Genomic DNA, 20,489 nt, shown 5'->3' with positions numbered 1-20,489 from the left:
GCCATTTCTCTTCCAATGAGCATGGGAAAAAAAAATAATACTTGATTTACTTGATTTCTAAAAGGTGCCTAGCCCAGAGAGCTTCTTCCACTGGTGTATAATTTGATGGATTGACAGAAGAGAAGTCTTATATAAAACTGAGAGGAAAGCAATAGCTCACATAACTAGAAAGTTTGGGTGCTATTGGAATAAATGGTCCAAGACTTCTGTGAGTACAGAGAACTATATTTAAGAGGAATCCCTCCTGCAAATATCCTGGCATGACAATATGACTAGAGATTTGTCAGGCTGTTTTCCATCCGGAAAATTGATCCAGCAAAAAAAAAATCTTAGTCCCATATTCAAGGTAGTAAGGTATTTTGTTTAAAACAGTTTTGGTAAACTGCCTACATTTCATAGCTTCGAAGTTTTTGATAATAAGTTCTGTGGAAAAAAAATTAAATACAAATCTGTCTGAAATCTAAAGTTTGGGTCTCAGCTGTCCATTTTGAACAATATTTGCTAACCTTTTCCTTTCTGTCAAATAGTTTAAAAGTGTAGTTACAGATTGTTTAGGAAACCTCTTTTCAGTTAACTAAAGTCTTCAAACATCCTCTGACTTTCTGTCTTCTATGGTTCTTACAAGGTTAATGTGACTACCATCACGTCACCGTTCAATTTTCATTATCTCCAAATATCAAATAACCAAAACCCCTTTTGAGCAACAAATACTAACCTTTTGAGAATACTTTCTGCAGTGAGTTTTCCTTTTTGTACTGCCTTTGGACCTCCCACTGGACAGACAGCAGTAGCTCTGAAACCATCAAGGTAAGTGGCACTTACCTAACAAGAAAGGGATTAAAAATTACATGTGATTCAGTACTGATATACTATAAATGCTCTCTAACGGTTATATTTTTTACAATCTCAGTAGTGGAATGATAAGAAAGCACGATAATGAGTAAACTTACTCTACTACTGAAAATGTGAAATGATCACAAGAAAAGTCAAACCTGTAGAACTGTAAAATTCAGAATCGCTTCTCACTGTCATCTTAAATATCTCCTACCTGTACATTTTGGTACGTGAGATACATTCTGGATCTGAAAAGCTGAGTAATCTATCACAATTTATTATTAAAAAAAAAACATTTCAGCCTTTTCTGGCTATATCTGGATTTTCCTGTTACATAAATAACCACATTTTTATGCATCCAGCAATGTTCGTTTGGTCTTTTTCATGTGTGCACTGATGTGTGTCTGTGTAAAGACATTAAAGAGGCAACAATTTTTGGCAGAAAATATTTTAATTTTCTTCAAAACATCAAATTGTATATGGACTGTAAGGTATTCCTTATTTAGAAAGAAAGTAATACCTTATAAAACGTTGAAGGAGGTGATCCTTTCGCTCCACTAACTTTCACTGCACCACCTTCAAAACCTGGAGTGGTTAAAAAAAAAAATAACAATACTTAAGCTTCTTCAGAATAACTTCAAAGACATCCTTTATGTTAATCAAATGCATTTTATCAGAAAAACAAATCACTGATAGCTGTACTACCACAGAAGAAAGAACCTTCTACAAAACAGTCCTCTCTGCCTTCTGAACTGAAACGTGATGGCCATATTTCTAACTTCAATGAGTCTTTTAACAAAATGCTTGAAATGTTTATATTGACATTATAATTACTTAACACAGAAAGAAACCTTAGAAGTTCAGATCCAGTAGTTATTTTCCACTTAACAACCAGTCACTGCTCACACACACAAAGCATATCGTTTACTGCAGCTTGCTGGAGTGGACAACAGTCCCTCACACTTGGCAAAGAAACAGAACCAGAACGATATGAAAACTGAGGGAGCTTATTTGCTGATAGCTCAGTAAGTGGAGGGATCATTTAACTTCAGCATTCCTTTTGATAACAGAAACAGAGCAATTTGAATATATGTTCTTGTGTAACTACCTTGTTCAGTATTAGATATATTAATAAGAAGAAACGAGAAAATGCTGCGATGTCATCAGGTTCAAACTTTAAATTTGAACTGGAATAAGTAGGTGATGTCCCTTAAAAATCAGCAGTACAGGATCAGCATCTCATGTCAAACCGACAGCACTATCCTGTAGCTAATCTGTGCTTGCAAGTATGTAGGAAACAGTTTCAAGCTTTACAGAAATACTTTGATGTGATCAAAACAAAAATCCCTTCAAAACATATCTGAAAAACGGAATCAGACTGACCTTAGTTTTATGTATCATGCACAAATATCATCACTCTCTGCAAGGCTGAAATAAGGTTTGTTCAACAGAAGAAACTTTGTTGTTTTTTTTTGTCAACAGAAAACAATCTCTCTACATTCAGTAAAAATCTGGAAGACTTTCATATGGCTGGTTAAGGAGTAACATAAACAAAATGCATGACATCCATTGACTAAAAGAAAACAGAAGCACCTCTCAGTTCAAACATTGTCACTAATCCAGCAGGACAATAAAATCAGCAATGTAAACAGCAAAACCAGATAGCATGCCCTGTTTTTACTGGTGTACGTGTCAAAGCACTTCAAACTAAAAATATTTAAGAAATCTGTCTATTTTCCATCTGCTATATTTCTAAGAAGACTAACTGCAAGTTCATGTGAAAGTTCATTTTAAGTTCAAACGTGTCATATTGGGTCATTTGTAAGCTGAAAGTTCATAGGAAGGTTAGGGTTCTCTTTTCCTTTTTCTTAAAAAAAAAAAAAGACAAAACTAGTGGCTATGAGCAATAAACTGCTCTTATCAGAATGTCATTCAGTTATGTTGCACGAGCACAAGGTTCACTGTATGATTTTACAGTACTTTTATTATTGAAGCAATGTATTTTTCCCAGGAAGTTCTTAATTTGAAACTTCAGTTGTTGTAAGTCTTACAAAGGCACTCACATACTGTCACAGGTTAAGTTCCATTAGAATGAAAATGAATATACATATTACAGGTGCAGTAAAACTTTATCACACGCTCTAATCCAATCAACAAATCTTGCAGTTCAGGGCTTTTTGAGTTTTGTTTCGTTGCTCTGCTTTCAAGTCAAACTCAAAACAAGTGTTATATGCACCTTTAGCCTGTTGGCTGTTCATGTGACTGCTGTAGGTTTGAGGATGGAAATCTACTTCTAACAGAGATTTTCCAGTGGATGTTCTCTACCTAAGCAAGTTTCTGGCACTGTGATCCCACTAATTATGCCTAGGGAAAACACTATTATTAAGTGATACTTAGAATGACAGAGCTGTTCATTGCTGTGTTTCTAATTAAAAAAAAACAAACAAAAAAACACCTCTTTGAGCAAATAACTGAGCTATAGTTTAAAAAAATACAAAATCACAGTGGAGCACAGTTCAAAGTCTTGGCTGGTGTTAGATATGCCTTAAAAATGAAGCAGTAAGAGCAGTGATCAAAGACTTAGATTGCCAACAAGAAAAGTAAGAGCATGGTTACAATTCCTAAGACAATTTCTAACAAAGTTCCTTGAAAGAAAAAAAAACGAACTTAAGTCCTTTCGAGGAACTTTGTTTCTATGAAAAAAAATCAGTTGGTTACAGTATGATGCTTTAAGGAATTGATATAGCAAGGAATACAAGATAAAACACAGAAATTAAAGCAAAATAAAGTTGGATCACCCAGTTTACACATCTCTTAACATACAGGCAGACTAACCTGGAATTTCAGTGATGGAAACTTCAGAAAAATCACACGTGACATCTGGTAGAAGGTAGCACTGAGGATTGCCCACTTCATACACCAACTGTTCAGCCACAGTGCCAAAGGAGATCAGTCCCCCTGTGTCCGGTGGTTTGGAAATAACAAAGTCTCCTTCAGAAGAGCACTCTACAATGGGAAAGCCTATGTTGTGCCTAAAATAATGAAAACATTGAAAAAAACCACTATAAATACGAGGTGAAAAGAGGAATGACATAGCAGAATTTCATGGTAATTAATGATTAAATAAACTCGATCAAGATTTAGAATGTAGCTTGGCATTTCTGCAGAAGTGAAGGAAAAGCACTAAATAAGTTAACCAAAATAAGAGGATGCATTTTATTGCCCATCAAAGAATGACACATGTAACACCAAACACCAACAGCAAGCAGACAGGAGTGGAGAATGACACCACTAATTACATTACTAATGCAATCACCAAAAGCAGAGCAGAAGCTGAAAGATTTAGATAGCTTTTATTAAGGAGGTAAATTCAGCAGAAAAACATGATTGCTAATGCTAGCCCAGCTGGCTATAGCAGCACTCCCAGCATCAAGGGTGAACACAAGTAAATGTATCCTGCAGTCTGGATTTGTAAAAAGGATGTCAAAGCACAAAGTACAAACTGCTGGGAATAGGAAACAGAAATAGTCATAAAGGACATGAAGGACAGTATTTCCTTTTTTCTGATAAGTTTTCACAGAAAAGCTATAATCAGAAGACAGAGGAACACGTGGAAGTAAGATCTCTAGCCCAAAACAATAATAAAAGCAGGAATTAACAGAAAATTACAAGGCGTAACAAAGACAAAAGCAGTAAAAGAGAAAACTGCAATTCTCTGTAGATTAACGTACAGAAAGCAATCAAACAGCTCACAGTAATGAGCTCATGCTGATTTATACAGTAGCAGGGTAGAATTTTCAAGGTTTTGTGGAAGATATCTAGGTATTTGCTTTCCATGTTATAAGGCTTTTCTTTTACAGATCATTTCTCTGAGCAAAAGTAATAACCTAGAATTAAAAAGCTGAAAATTAAAGCAGTCTTTACGCTCTCAAGAAGGGCTACCTGGCTCACTTCTGCTCAGAAATTAGAAATCTGTGGAAATACAGCGTTAGAGAGAGAAAAAGAATCCAAATAAAGGAGACTAAGCCCTCTGAAAAAGCAAAACTCTTCTCAAATAAAAAGGTGCTTGATATCACCATTCCCATTACAGTCAGTGATCTTCACGTCCTTTGTATATAATTAAAATCAGTTCATCCCTCAAATTAATTATGTTTGGGTGCTGGAGGGATCCATGTGCTGAACATACAGCCGAACTGGTTGTTAGCAAAAGTTACAAGAACATAGTTTGCATAACATACATTCACAAACTTTTAGAGGAAGTAAGCAAAGAAACCAGTGAACTCTGAAATGACATTAGCAAAAGTTCATGGGAGTTTGGACAGATTCCTTATCTTGGGAAGCTTAAAACTTAATCCTTTTTTAAAATAATGGGGTTAAGAGAGAAGATCTGTTACCAGAGATCAGCAACTTTAATACTGCTAGCATACAAAATTTTGAAAGTACAGTAGCTGGAGGACACCTAGAAAAGCCCACCAGGAATCAGCAAGGATTATACTTCATTTGTCTGGTCTTTGAAACTATTTAAACCATGAAAGAGATAGAGGGTATTAAAAAAGGATAAAAAAGAAGAAAAAGAGGGGAAAAAAAGAAAAACATAAACTGAACCCTGCGAATACAACAAACTATGTATAAATCTGATTCTAAATATTTACAATATGGGGTTTGTTTGGCTTTTTGTCTGTTCAGAGGGAAAGAAAGGGATGAAAGTTGGCAGCAGGATGTAACATTCTCCATTTTGAAGTGACAAGAAAATATCCCAGAAACTTCTCAATTATCAGTCAAGACCAATCATCTTTTATCTATTTTATAATATCTATTAAAGGTCTGCAACTATTCCAACTTTACAGGTAATGAGACACATCCAGGAAGCAAAGTAACTCACACACAGTCTATGATCATAGACTGAACAAGACGAGAATTAAAGAGCAGTCAACTGCTCAAAGCTATTCTCATATCACCTATCTGCCTGCATCAGGTGCCTTGCTAGCAGGCTGAATGCAGCTTATTTGAATCACTCACCCAAAGTGAAATCGCTTCCACTGAGACAGGAAATCCAGCCTGCCCCACTGCTCCAGGAGCAGACATCCCTACCTGTAACCTACTTTCAGTCGTCGTCACAGACAGGATGTTCATGCACCTACTCCCCAGAGAACTTGTTTTGAAGGAAAAAGAGGTAAACTGCAGACACACACCTTCCCATCACTGGTTCTGAACTACTAACAGAGACTAAATTTCAGTTTAACTAAGCCTTACCCTCAGAAGACTGGACTCATTACACAAAACATGACTGCAAAAATCCTTGTGTCCTATATTACCTCAGAGATGTCAGTAACAATTCATGTTAAAACATAGCTTCTTAAAATAAAAACCTATTTTTATGCTGCCACAAGATAATACTTAAAATTAATTTTTAGCTTGGAAACAAGCAGAGCTAAGCCACCCCTATGATACGATTCAGTCAAGTGACAGCTATTTAAACCTGGAGTTCCAGCTACCTAGCAGCAAACGCCTGCACGAGGTCTTCTAGTACATACCATATGGACCTTCCACTGGAAGAAGAAATTCTTTCCCCAGCTTACCATTATGCTGAATGACTATGGAGCATATGACACTTGCTTTGTAGAGCCAGCACAAACCAACGCAGCCCACAGCCACGTTGTAATTTAGCACAGTACAGCAAGATCACAAAACTGAACCTGAACGTTTCTAGTAGTCACATATCCAAAGTGGCAGAGAGTCAGGTGGCACTGCAGTTCTTTCTTCAATAAAAGAACTGCAGCAGTTTAGTGATAGAATCATAGAACGGCTTGTGTTGGAAGGGACCTTAAGGACCATTTCGTTCCAACCCTCTGCGACAGGCAGGAACACCTTCCACCAGGACAGGCTGCTCACAGCCCCATCCCGCCTGGCCTTGAACACCTCTGGGGAGGGGGCATCCACAGCTTCTCTGGGCAACCTCTTCTACTGCCTCATCACCCTTCTCAGGGAGGAACATCTTCCTAATACGTGATGTAAATCTATACTCTTTTAATTTAAAGTTGTTACTTCCTCGTCGTATCATTATACTCCCAATAAAGAATCCTTCTTCAGCTTTCTTTACTGGAGGAGATAAAATCCCTCAGTGGGATGAGGCAATATAAATGATTCTGAAAAGAAACTCCTGAAGTGAATTCTAATTATTATATGATCATGTAATTAGCAGAATACAATACTCAAGATAAAGATGAAAGTACTACTCTAGAAACATTTTGAGCAGTTCTTCAATAGTTAAAATGCAGAAAGAATAATAAACATGAGTTTGTGAAAGGAGAGAATAACAAACATCACTTTGTCCAACGTGTGTTTTGAGTTGCATTTTTGGTATTTAACAATTAAATTGTATGTATTAGTAAACCACAGAACTGAATAAATCCAAGCTAAGACTAATCCTCAGAAACTCATTCCAATTGGTTAGAGGAGGAGTTACCAGTTAAAGTAGGTCCTCACTGACTACAATGGTAACAAAGGCCCCAAACTGGTTTTGCTGAAGAAGCCATCTTCTGATGATTGGCAACAGAAGACGGGACAGCATACTATTGTACATTCACTAGCAGAAGATCACAAGAAAGAAAAAGAACCCACAACACTGCATACGACATGTAAGCAGACCAGAGTTCAAGCTGGCTGTGATATCAACTTTTAGCTTTATAGATAATGCAGTTTCCTGGGTGACTGAACAAACATTATGCTGAGGAGAACTCTAAACCATGTGTCTCAACTCCCTGGGCACCTATTTTAGACAGAATGTTATTGGGCAAAAAGTAAGAATTGCTACCGCTTCCAGGAATGTTTTTATAACCCATTCAAAACTATTTATCTGTGTCCAGCAAGGTCAGCACATGTTTTTGGATAGGTAACACACATGCATATCTACATGTAGGTACCAACACATTTCCCAAGCACTGCTGCAACTCCTGTTTTAAGAAAGTGTACTGATCATAACACCTACCTCCCCTAACTAGGGCATTTCACAGTATACACAACATGCATACTCTAAATGGCTTGAGAATTTCAGGCCAAACAAGCTGCCAGACAGTTTCAGCTGCGTGCAATAGGTGGTGCTACAGAGAAAAAGGCATACCACACTGCTTAACCTGGGACTTGAACAGAATCCAGTACGCAAGTCCCAACAGCAATCTGGATCCAGCCCCTAAGCGACTACAACTACTGACTTACCCTTTTGGTCATCCCAGGCCAGAGGATTATGCAGTCTCAACCACTCTACACTCTTAGCTTAGGGCAAAATTTCAGTGTTTATCATCTTCTCAAAATGATTATTTTACTGATCAGCATTAGCTTATTCTCTCCTGCATTTCAAAACAAAACAAAACAATGTACTAGTCACCCACTGACACTAAATAATAATGAGACAGCAACGTCTGGGGTTAATTAAAGTGGAATACAAAGCTGTGCATTATCAGTATACTTCTGACATCGCAGTCCATTCTGACACTGGCATAAATTCTGAGTGCCATGCCACTAGGGATTAAATAGGGAGTAGTAATGTGTTACTAACTTCTTTTCTTTACCTAATACATATTACTGCACAAATAACAGAAAAGGAGTAGGTATCTTTTTTGACAGCATTTACTTATAATCAGTAATTTAAGAACGCTGATTAGTCTTCTACAAACTCAGTGATTTCTTCAATTTTCTCTGCTAAGCATCAGAGAATCCACACAAGGAATGACGCAAGCAGCCTTTGCCTAACTGGAAACAACACATAGTTGAGTTTCATAGGCCTAAAATTTGATTTTTATTTTTTTTTCCTTGTTTAAAGCTCAGAAAAACCGGTAGTTTTTCTTAGCAGTGCACTTAGATCTGCTTCAGCAGCCAAAGATTGAACAGCAACTTGATCACTGTTCAAAACCAAACCTACCTTCTGCAATAAAACGTGAGGGAACAAGAGAGATTGCCTTCTAGCGTTCACTGGAGAACAGTGTAAGTACTGTGAAAATATCCTTAAGCTCTAATGTAAAGGCCCAGTAACTGTTTGCAGACATGAATGCTAAGCATTCTCAGCCGCACGACTACACTCACGGTGGTGAGAAATTAATGTGCCTCTGACATAACATACTATTGAGAACAGACATTTCAGCCTGGCTTCTTCTTCCCACATTTAATGACTTCACTGAGCTGGTTTAGATATAAACTTGCATATCATACTTAATCTGATTTATTGAGATTTAGATTACACAGATTACTTCAGAAGACTTAAAGCTCTTTTTAAACTAAGTACAAATCACTAACAGACTATACTCACGTGAATTCTGCAAGCCCCTTCAGAGCTCTGTCGACCTGGCGTCTATAGAAGTTATACCTGGAGCCAGCAGGCCTCCAACTTCTATCATTACTGAAAAAATGAATTTGACTATATAGATTTGCACACACTGAAAACTGATTCAAGTTGTCCAAACAATCAGAAAAAATCGTACCATCAAGTTTCCTGAACTTACAGTCAGGCTATTACTAACTATGCTATCAGACGGAAAATTCATTTACTTGTAAACCAAGTGCTTTCATAATACATGGGGCACTCCCAAAGTAATGCCTCCTATTTATTCCTACGCAAACTACAACAGATACAAAGAACAGAATAACATTTTCTGATAGAGCAAATTCTCAGCTATGAAACACTGTTTTTCAACACAGTCATCACTACCAACTATGCATTCTCAGTAGCAACGAACAAGAGCCTGCAACTGCCACTTCTGATTGAAAAATCCTCAAAAATACAGAGCTACCAAGATTTTTAATAGGAAAAATGTGTCCTGTGGGTCCCTGCAGGACCAGAGTCAAACAAAAACCATCTTTTTCTCTTGTATCTTTCCCACAGTTCTTTAGCTCTCCATCATGTAAAGGTAGTGTTGACTCTGATGGACAACGCATGAGTAAAGATTCCTTCCTTTCATCCCAAAGAAAACAGGAATAAACTGCAACTGGAAAATCACTTATTGCGTGCCAAATATGCCCCGCAACTGCTTTTAAGCTACTCTTAAAAATAAGTTCATCAAAAGCAGACTACATGAGTCTTTTCTCATGGCAATTCTCAGCAGGGAGAAAGACCTACCTATGAGAAGGTCTCACCGAGTACATCTGAACTCAAGTAATGTATGTAACACTTTTTCAAAGATAAGTAATGTATATGCAGACACCAACAGTTCAAAACTGGGGGACTGGGACATACAGAAAAGAAGGATGGTGGAATACATAGCAAGAGAGGACTGTTATCCCTGACAAAGCAAACTCTGTAAGACTGGACAATACACAACTCTGATCTAACTGAAGTCTGACAAATCAATCTAAAGTATTCTTATTGCCTTTTCTATTACACACACACACTCCTCCCATGGCAGGGGGGTTGGAAGCAGATGATCTTTCAAACCAAGACATTCTATTAGTAGAATGAATTAGAAACTGATTTTTATAACAGATGACCTTATATTCGGCCCTGCCTGCAGAAGAGGGGTTGGAACTCGATGATCCCACCAACTCAAGCCATTCTATGATTCTATGATTTGGTCTACTACAAACATACATGCTGTCCTCAGAGTTACTTACCAGTCTGGTACCATATGCCAGTCAGTGAATATTCCACCAGTACACTGAGCACCACATTCAATAAGATGACCTGCAAGGCTGGGAAAACAGCAAGTGTTCAAGTAACAAAATATTCTGTAAAAGGATGCATCACAAATCCAGTCTGAAAATGTAATCATACGATGGAAATAAAGCTAAATATCAGAACATGCTCACTTTTTTTCCTCCCTAGAATTTTGTTTATAAACTGCATTAAACACAAGTAGGAATTCTGAAAGATGACTAAGAAGAGTTTAAAAGAGTAACGTTTCATATGAAAAAAAATTTGGTATGTTCCACCAAAAATCAAGCTCCATTAGTCATGTCAAAAAGTATTGATCTAAAGTCAGTATTTTAGCTTTTCACATTGTCTATAGCTGAAAACATGCAAGGCCCATTTTTAATCAAGAGGTGTACAATCTCACACAGCGTGAAGGATATCTTTGAACAGAACACATTACAATTTTCAAATCTTTAACTGTGGTATTTCATAAATGTGTGAGTGAATTACAGGCAAGATCATGATCTCTCAAAACTGATTACTAACTTCAATCCCAAGTCAGAAGAGCTGGAGTTTCTTTCTGCAATAATTCTCTGGCAATAGGATGTCTAATGCAACTACTACCAGGTGCAATCAGCCTACTTCAGTACCCACCCATTCTAATGGGCTTCATTGTAGTACGATGAGATGCAGAAAAATGAAATTAGATGACAGGATTTTACCTAATACTTTCCACAACAGATTCACAATCTTAGGACTTATAGCTAGGGTTTGCAAGTGGGGCTATTCATATTCAGCTTCTGCAACACCAGGTAAGCATGCTGAGCTATGACCAGGACTCCTTTGGCATATCTTTTTAGACAGTAGTTGCTGTCAACTTCAACTACTCAAACTGATGGACAAACAGAAAAAGCTGGAGTCACTGTTCTGTACCATCAGATTTCACAGGAAGCTAATCTGTTAAATCATTAATTTTCTCCTCTTATTTTATAGAATTGGTTCCAAAACAATTGTTTTTAAATTTTGGTTTCAAACATAATAGGATTAAGTAAGCCTTAAAGAACCATAACCAAAATCTTTATTTGGAATAACTTTCTAATAAATGAGCTCAGTAATAATATCTAAATTCTCAAAATGCTTAAAAAATCATTATCCTGGCATTATACAAAATGAAATACAGATTTACCCATTTCTTCTTATATCATTTACCTTCCTGCAGCTAGCAAGTCAAATTCATCCCTATTCCAGCCAAACTAGAAGAGAAATACAAACATATTACATATATGGAAGTCTTACACAGTACAGGAGACTGACTTGATGAACAATATATTTATCACATTTTTACTTAACTGCAGGAAGAACAATCTAGTTAACTGGAAAGAGCTGCATGTGGATCTGAGCTGCTAAGCAGAAATCCGTGGAAGTACTCTGATGTGTTTCAGTTTCCACTGAAATTTTTAATCACCCCTCAAAGTATAAACTCTTAAAGTCAAACCCTCTTCAAAAAAGTCTAGCACCTTTTTCTTTTTCATGTAAGCAAAGCACTGTATTTTTCCAACTTCTGAAAATTATCAGTTCCTAGACTACCACCAATCATCCTAGCAGTATGTCTTCTCTTTAACTACAGACTTCAACAGAAAGCAAGAGATAAATAAAAAACAATCAACATAACAGAAACTTCCCTGATGTATTTTTTTTCTTGGACCTTGTTCTCATTAATAAGGAGAGTCTGACTGACGTGGTGAAGGCTGAGGGCAGCCTTGGTTGCAGTGACCTTGAAATGGTGGAGTTCAGGAACTCAGAATACAGAGTAGAATCACAACCCTGGACTTCAGTAAGGTCAACAATTGCTAGGGGAAATCCTGTAGAACAGGGTACTTGAAGGTAAAGGGGCCCAAGATAGTTGGCTAGCATTCAAGGACTACCTCTTCCAAGCTCAAGATCAGAGCATCCCAATAGGTCAAGAAAGGGAGTCAGGAGACCTGCACAGTTAAACAGGGAACTGCTGGGCAAACTCAAGTGGAAGAGGAGAGTCTACAGATCATGGAAGGAGGGCCTGGCCACATGGGAGGAATACAGACTGTTGTCAGAGAATGTAGGGAGGTAACTAGGAAAGCTAAGGCCTCCTTAGAATTAAAACTTGCAAGAGGAGTCAAGGAAAACAGAAAGGGCTTCTTCTAATACACTGCAGATAAAACTTAACACCAGAGACAATGCCAGGCCACTAATAAATGAGGTGGGTGTCCTGGTGACAGAAGATGCACAGCAGGATGAGTTACTAAAGTTTGCCTCAGTTGATGAGGACTGGGGTAAGGACCAATTAAGCAATCTGGACATCCATAAATCCATGGGTTCTGATGGGATGTACCCACAGGTGCTGAAGGAGCTGGCAGAAGTCATTACCAGGCCACTCCACTATCTTTGGTAAGTCATGGGGAATGGGAGAGGTGCTTGAGGACTGGAGGAAAGCAACCGTCACTCCAGTCTTCAAAAAGGCCAAGGAGAACCCAGGTAACTATAGACACGTCAGCCTCACCTCCATCCCTGGAAAGGTGATGGAACAACTTATCCTAGGCACTGTCTCCAGGCATATCAAGGACAAGAGGGTCATTAGGGGCCATCAACATGACTTCACCAAGGGGAAGTCATGCTTAACCAACCTGGCAGCCTTTTATGAAGATGTAATCAGGGGGATAGATGACAGTAAAGCAGTGGACATGGTCTATCTTGATTTTAATAAAAAAACTGACACCATGTCTCCACAGCATCCTGCAGCTAAACTAAAGAAATGTGGGCTGGATGACTGGGTAACGAGGTGGACTACTGTGAACTGGCTGTAGGAAAGAAGCCAAAGACAATGAGACAGAGTCTAGCTGGAGGCCTGAATCTAGTGGAGTCCCTCAAGAGTTCTCATTCAGTAGTACTGGGTTACAGTAGTACTAATCAATATAATCATCAGTGACTTGGATGAGGGAATAGAGTGCACTATCAGCAAGTCTGCTGATGACACAAAACTGGATGGAGTAGCTGACACGCCAGAAGGATGTGCAAACATCCTAGACAGGCTGCAGAGTTGGGCAGGGAGAAATTTAATGAAATAAAAAACGGGCAAGCGTAGAGTCTTGCATCTGGGCAAGAACAACCCCAGGTACCAGTACAGGCTGGGAACTGACCTGTTGGAGAGCAGTGTAGGGGAACAGGACTCGGGGGTCCTGGTGGATAGCAGGATGACCACAAGCCAGCACTGTGCCCCTGTGGCCAAGAAAGCCAAATGGCACCCTGGGGTGTATTAGAAGGGGTGTGGTTAGTAGGTCCAGCGAGGTTCTCCTCCCCCTCTACTCTGCCCTGGTAAGACCACATCTGGAATACTGTGTCCAGCTCTGGGCCCCTCAGTTCAAAAAGGACAGGGATCTGCTTGAGAGAGTCCAGCACAGAGCCAGAAAGTTGATTAAGGGAGTGGAGAATTTTATGAGGAAAGGCTGAGGGAGCTAGGTCTCCTTAGCTTGGAGAAGAATGAGGGGTGACCCCATTGCTGTTTATAAATATGTAAATGGTGAATGTCAGGAGAATGGAGCCAGACTCTTCTCAGTGAAACCCAATAATAGGACAAGGGGTAATTAGTACAAGCTGGAACATAAGAGGTTCCACAAAAATTCTAGAAAAAACTTCTTTATAGGTAGGCTAACAGAACACTGGAACAGGCTGCCCACGGAGGGTGCGGGGTCTCCTTCTCTGGAGACATTCAAAACCCACCTGGATGATTCCTGGTTGATCTAATCTAGGTGTTCATATTCCAGTAGGGGGATTGGAACAGATGATCTCTGAGGTCCCTTCTAACCATTCTGTGATTCTGTGATTTTTAAAATATGCATCAAAAGAAAGCCTCTATTTTCCATAGCAAGTGGTCATTAACAAAACCATAGAAAAGTCTGGGTTGGAAGGGACCTTTAAGACCACCTAGTTCCAACCCCACTACTGTAGGCAGTGATACCTCCCACTAGACCAGGTTGCTCACAGCCCCATCCAGCCTGGCCTTGAATGCCTCCAGGGAGGGGGCATCCACAGCCTAGCTGGCAGTCTGTTCCAGTGTCCCATCACCCTCACAGTAAAGAATTGCTTCCCAATATCTAGTCTAAATCTACCCTCTACCAGTTTAAAGCCACTTCCCCTTGTCCTGTCGCTACCTGCCCTTATAAAAAGTCCCTCCTCAGTTTTCCGCAGGCCCCTTCAGGTACTAGAAAGCTGCTATAAGGACCCCTTGGAGCCTTCTCTTCTCCAGGCTGAAAAGCCCCAGCTCTCTTAGCCTGTTCCCACAGAGGAGGTTCTCCAGCCCTCTGATCATCTTCGTGGCCTCCTCTGGACCCACTCCAACAGCTCCATGTCTTTCTTGTGTTGGGGGCCTCAGAACTGGACACAATACTGCAGGTGGGGCCTCATGAAGGCAGAGCAGAGTGGCAGAATCAGTTCCCTCAACCTGCCGTATTTACAGCCTATTCAAAGCACCTCAGAAATCTACATATCCTGCTTCTACTATTTGTGGAAACTTGGGGAATTTGAGATACGTTGTTCAACTACTTAACATAAAACTGCTTACCCACTGAAAAAGACCTGAAAAAGACACTGAAAACCACTACTGCCACCTTGCGGTACTGAAAATACATTTGTTCTTTAACCTGACATTAAATTTTAAAGTTGGGGACAAATAAAAAGCAACCCAAAAACAAGAGCGAAATGCTGGTGAAACATGGCAAAGTTCCCTTCACTTCATTGAAATTGTTTCAAATTTCACAATACTTAAGAACATAAGTATCCCTGTTATAGATTTAGCAGAAGTGAAAAGGCAGTAAACTTTCATACGTGCATGCAAAAAAATGAAACAAAAATGAAAGGGCTCATCATTTTTAAACTAAAATTTCCAAAGTAGCAAAAAAAGCCCTAATGATTCCCGAATAGCCGTTCACTTCTGTTCATCATCACCTTGTAAATAACTTGTACTTACAGAATGAATGAGTGGCCCTAATACAATCCCGCTGTCGACGCATCTACCAGTGATTACAATATCAGCCCCAAGGTCAAGAGCTCTGCTTACTGGTCTTGCCCTATTAAAAAAAAAAAAGCAATATGTATTCTTACTTTTTAACACACTATCACAAACAAAATAAGAATCACTTAACGAGTCTGCATGAAATCAGCTTTGCTCATACAACAACTAAGTGATTGTTAATATTTTTAAAAGCAAGCGACGGAACATCCAATCAATTTCATGACAACTGAAAGACTTGTCTTGACATTCATTCAAAATATCCTGAAACACAATGTTGAGAGGATCACTTTTACTACCAGTAGAATACAAAGTGTTTTTGTAAGAAGATAATAACTACTCCTATTTCATTTGTAGATGAGTGTATAAAGACCAACAGCAGGGACACCAACACTAACAAAAGTTGACCAGATGACTTCCAAAGGCCCCTTCCAACCTAATCTATTCTGTAATTTGATATTATTCACAGACTGCTGACTTAGTCCTCCAAACTTAAACCCTTCACATCAATCTCAATTAAGTATTACTGGAACTTAAAGAATCAGCCAACTTCAAGTAAAGTGTCGTGCAGTTGTTACTTCTGAAGAAACTCAAGCAACAGGTTTTCCAGATTGGCCAAGTAAAAGTTGGCCCAGTCAGAATTAGCCAGGCTCGAACTTAACTGCTTGGGCTTGCAGAGGTTGGTAAATGTGAGGGTAATGTCACGTCACGGCCTGAACTGATGACTGAGCACCTGGTGAAGGGGGTGGCTGGCCCAGGAAGCACAGGTACAAGCAATTCACCCATGCTTCCTACATGACCCTGGGTCCAACCCCTCCCTGGACCCATTTAAGGGTTAGCCTCCAACTCACAAACCTCTTCTGGATGAAGGCTGCTTTCCAAAGAGTGCTCTGTAGCCAGAGAACCCTATCACTAACTATCATCAACTTTTTCTTATATGTGATTACTGATATCCTCAATGATACTTTGCCTAGTATCTCAAATAATTTATTAGAAGCAATTTCACTGTTTCCAAGGACAAACAAGTGAGAAAGCTTGGGTTTAGAACCCCAGAGCCACGTGCTCTGGTCAAAGCTATCTAATGGAGTCTGCCACTGTTTGTGGGTTAGGCAGATTGAAAAACGCAAACCATAATCTGGGTGTCTTTAAAAACTAAGAATGCTCTTTTTTGACAGATTTAATAGACTTACTCCTACTTTTTTTTAAAGGAAAAAAATAATGCACAAAAGTTCTTAGAGATGTAAGCAAAAATACGTATTTACTGACATTTTAATATGAAAGAAATAAGGACACTGATTAGAGAGACAATAAAATATACATTGTACAACAACTCCTGGCACTGGGCGCAGCGTTATGTAATGGTCATGTAAGAAACGCAAATGGATTTCTGTGGGATACTAATAAAGCCATGTAACTACATCTAAAAAGCAGTCAATTAGTAAAATTGCATCTTACTGAAAAAAAAAAAAAAGAACTCAATCCACAGAACATAAATCAGGAGAGACAGAAGAAATATTTATAATCTATAACAATGATAATTTTTCAGATGTAGCTCATGTACTGAACCAAGAATCAAACTGTAAACATAACTAGGTTTACGGAATTTAAAAAATTATTTTAAGTATCTACAGGACTTCTTGATTTTACCCAGTACACTATGAAGCTGACTTGTTTAAATACACCTACATACACACATACAAACCAAAAGAGACACTTATGCGATTAACCATCTAATGCAGATGCTATGAAAGAAAAATGTACACTATGAAACTACTGATTTAAGAAGCTGGTTCATAGCTTTACATTTTAATGCATCCCAGATGAAGGGGCCCATAAAGAAATACTGTTTCTTTGAAACAAATAAAAGAATAAAGCAACATCAAAACTCACTTGTTTTAGCTTCCATTAGTAAAGCAGAGCCATACACAATGGATTTTTAAAATTTATCTTCCTCATACTAGTCTGTTTTTGTCCTCTCTGCTATGAGTTGCCTTTTCCTAAAATTGTGAATCATGAATCACCTGAACTGGAATTAACACCTCAATATTATAAACATTAACCACTGTTTATTAGATTTCATTTACAGTTACTCATGATCTGTAATCTTGCAGGGCAAAGATTAACAGAAGGTTAAAAAGAAAATCTAGCAAGAACTGTAACAGAAAACACTGAATACAAATGCAAAGAACAATTTCTTAAAATATTCTCATTTCTGAGGAACAAATATATGCTGTCTTAAGCACAGCCAAACCCCTGCTGTCTTGCCTGGACACATTTCTGCAAAGTGCAATATAATGGTACAAGCCAGAACAGCAGCCAGTCATAATGATTCATTATTTCAATAGAAGGGCTGTGCATTACTCCAGCAATGGCAATCCTTAACAACTGCACCATGCAGTGACAGAATGCTCCACTTTTGGAAAAAATAGTTTTAATAATTGTAATTATGGCAACTTTGTGTTGAATCAAACCTGAAGATTCTCAGAAGAGGTAATGCTGAAGTCACAACTGGCAAGGTTCTAAATTAAAAATCTATTTACAGCTTAAAAGGAGAAAATATTTTCTAGTTTCTTAAATCATACAAAGGTGAACCTTAAGTGCCTAGGTGGTTATACTTGCAAATCAAAACGGGTTCATGTAGTCAATATACTAAAAATTACTTTTTCATTCAAAAAACAGCTTGTTAAAGTAACTCACCCAAGATACACATTCATGCTATGAACACTCTCTGGAAATGGTTTGCCACTCTCCAAATCAGTGATGCCAGCTCCTCTTAAGTTCTCTTTCTGTTAGAAAACAGACCACCAAATTTATGAGTATTTTGTAGCATCTACTGTAAAACTTCCATTAGTAACAGACAACAGATTCATTTCACAGCAACTCTAAGAAGTATAATCATTAAAATTAATAACATGTAAATCAGCTGAATGACTAAAAGCTCTAGACACTTATTTTTCTTAGTGCTGGAAAATAAAGATCAAGTCCGTTTTTAAAGAATTCTTTTCCTTTCAAAGATGATCAACAACCATGAAGTAGTACACTCCTTAGGCTTTCAAATCATCTTTAATTCCTATAAGACTGAGCAAGTCAAACCTTGCCAGCAGAAATGTTTACTGTAACAGCAATGGTGACGTGGCCAGAAAACAAGAATAATTTTGCAGCTCAAGACAGTTAATTTCAGAGTACATTAAGTTCCCAGAGAAGCATAAGTGTACTTTGCAAATAAGGAATTGGACTTCTTCACCACGCTCTGTGCATTAAAAAAAATAAGAAGAGTGATTGTTTTAAATGCTTTTAAAAGTAAATGCCCCCTCCTTAGAAGCACTTGAGGCCAGGTTGGATGGGGCTGTGAAAGACTTGGTCTAGAGGGAGGTGTCCCAGCCCATAGCAGAGGGGCTGGAACTAGACAGTCTTAAAGGTCACTTCCAACTTAAACTATTCACTGATTCATTCTATGAATAAAGATAATACAGAAAGATGCAAAAAATAAATTTGGGCTAATTTTTTTCTCAATACGGAATAACTTGCACAGTCCTACTAAGCCTAAAGGCGAAGTGCCATACCTCACTCATTAGGTCATCTCCAGTAATAACAGCTATTTTCAAATCAACGTCTGCCTTCTCTGCCACCTCCTGAAGAGCGGCCGCACAAGCCAGAGGGTTAATTCCACCTGCGTTACTGATGACACGAACACCTTTGCAAAAAGAACAAACCAAGCACAGAAGCATTAACATTTCAACAACTCAAAGCAAGCTGAAAGACAAGCAAGACATAATCTTTGCAAGGTACGATGCATCTAATCAAGTGAAATATTAATGCTAAGTCTTGAGCCCCATTAAGTTTGTAAAACGAAAGGAGATCAGACTAAGCCAATGAGCCAATGACTGCTTTCAGAAAAGTTAATTGTTGTAGGTAGGCCTCATGATGTGGATGACCCCACCGTTCCTGGAGAAGTTCAACAAACGTTTAGATGCTGTACGAGGGATATGGTTTAGTGGGAAATACTGGTGATAGGTGGATGGTTGGACTTGATGATCTCAGAGGTATTTTCCATCCTTGGTGATTCTATGATTCTACAATTATCTTCTTCCCTTCCTGCAAGAAAGGTGAAAGTGACCACCGAGACAAACACTATGAGGAAATGACAGCATCATACCAGCTCCTACAGGTACAACACAGGAGAGCAATTTTTTAAAGCACTATACTTTCACAATGTCACTTTAGCAGAAACATCTATTTCTCTGAATTCCAGACTACGTCAGCATGGTACTGGGTGCTCAGAGGAAATGATTTCTCTCTTCCTTCCGAACTGAGTAAGAACTTGTAAAGATGTAGTCATATAAACAAAAAAAAAGAATTGCATTAGGAAAATCAAAGTATTAGAACTACTCTGGAATGCTGACAAAGATTGTGTTAAACCACGAGATTCACAAATTTTAACAAGAGATTTTCAGGCAACTCTCCATTCTCAAACTAAAGCTACAAAAAGAATTACCCAGAGGCACACATACATGTTTATATTTACAGGCAAGCATTTCACACGTGCCTTGTACATCCTTTGCACTTCTTGTCGCGTCTTTGGAGGTCACGTCCATAGGGCGGCACAGCACTGGTGTGACAAACAGGAACACAACCTACACAGAGCTCATTTCGCAACCGCACTTCATTAAGGTGCGAACACGGAGAGGAGCCTACCTTTCCTGTGAATATCTTTTATGTACGGAGCCATGGCAGCGGAGACGAAATCCGGAGCGTAACCCAGCACCTGCAACGGCAAACACGGGGCTCGGAAGGGGCACGGCGGAGCCGGCGCCAAGTCCAAAGCCGGCTGTACGCCGACAGCCGCTACTCACGGGAGAGCGGGCTTTGGCAGCCGTCAGCAGCGACATGGTGATCTCGGAGAGGTAATCGAAGACGAGGAAATCCAGCTTCCCGCCGTACAGCAGCTGCGGCACTGCGAGGAGGGAGGAACGCTCCGTTAGCCCCGCTCCCCGC

At 38.9% G+C, this 20,489-nt stretch overlaps 1 protein-coding gene across 1 annotated transcript in view; it reads right to left on the bottom strand.

Moving 5' to 3' along the window:
- LOC100546750 overlaps positions 1-20,483 on the bottom strand; it is a 44,256-nt gene extending 23,773 nt beyond the window's left edge. Inside the window, exons 1-10 of the mRNA XM_010709430.2 lie at positions 20,348-20,483; positions 20,190-20,259; positions 19,058-19,188; positions 18,192-18,280; positions 15,453-15,552; positions 11,663-11,706; positions 10,435-10,512; positions 3,670-3,866; positions 1,355-1,419; positions 716-822 (exon numbers count right to left, since the gene is read on the bottom strand). Coding sequence (XP_010707732.1) covers positions 716-822; positions 1,355-1,419; positions 3,670-3,866; positions 10,435-10,512; positions 11,663-11,706; positions 15,453-15,552; positions 18,192-18,280; positions 19,058-19,188; positions 20,190-20,259; positions 20,348-20,383 — 917 coding nt within the window. The 5' untranslated portion in view covers positions 20,384-20,483. The remainder of the gene's footprint in view (positions 1-715; positions 823-1,354; positions 1,420-3,669; positions 3,867-10,434; positions 10,513-11,662; positions 11,707-15,452; positions 15,553-18,191; positions 18,281-19,057; positions 19,189-20,189; positions 20,260-20,347) is intronic.
- Between the last annotated feature and the right edge of the window lie 6 nt (positions 20,484-20,489).

Source organism: Meleagris gallopavo, chromosome 4 (assembly GCF_000146605.3).
Source record: "Meleagris gallopavo isolate NT-WF06-2002-E0010 breed Aviagen turkey brand Nicholas breeding stock chromosome 4, Turkey_5.1, whole genome shotgun sequence".
NCBI lineage: Eukaryota > Metazoa > Chordata > Aves > Galliformes > Phasianidae > Meleagris > Meleagris gallopavo.
The sequence above is the reverse complement of the archived record's forward strand: the minus strand, read 5'-3'. Positions and strand labels throughout refer to the sequence as shown.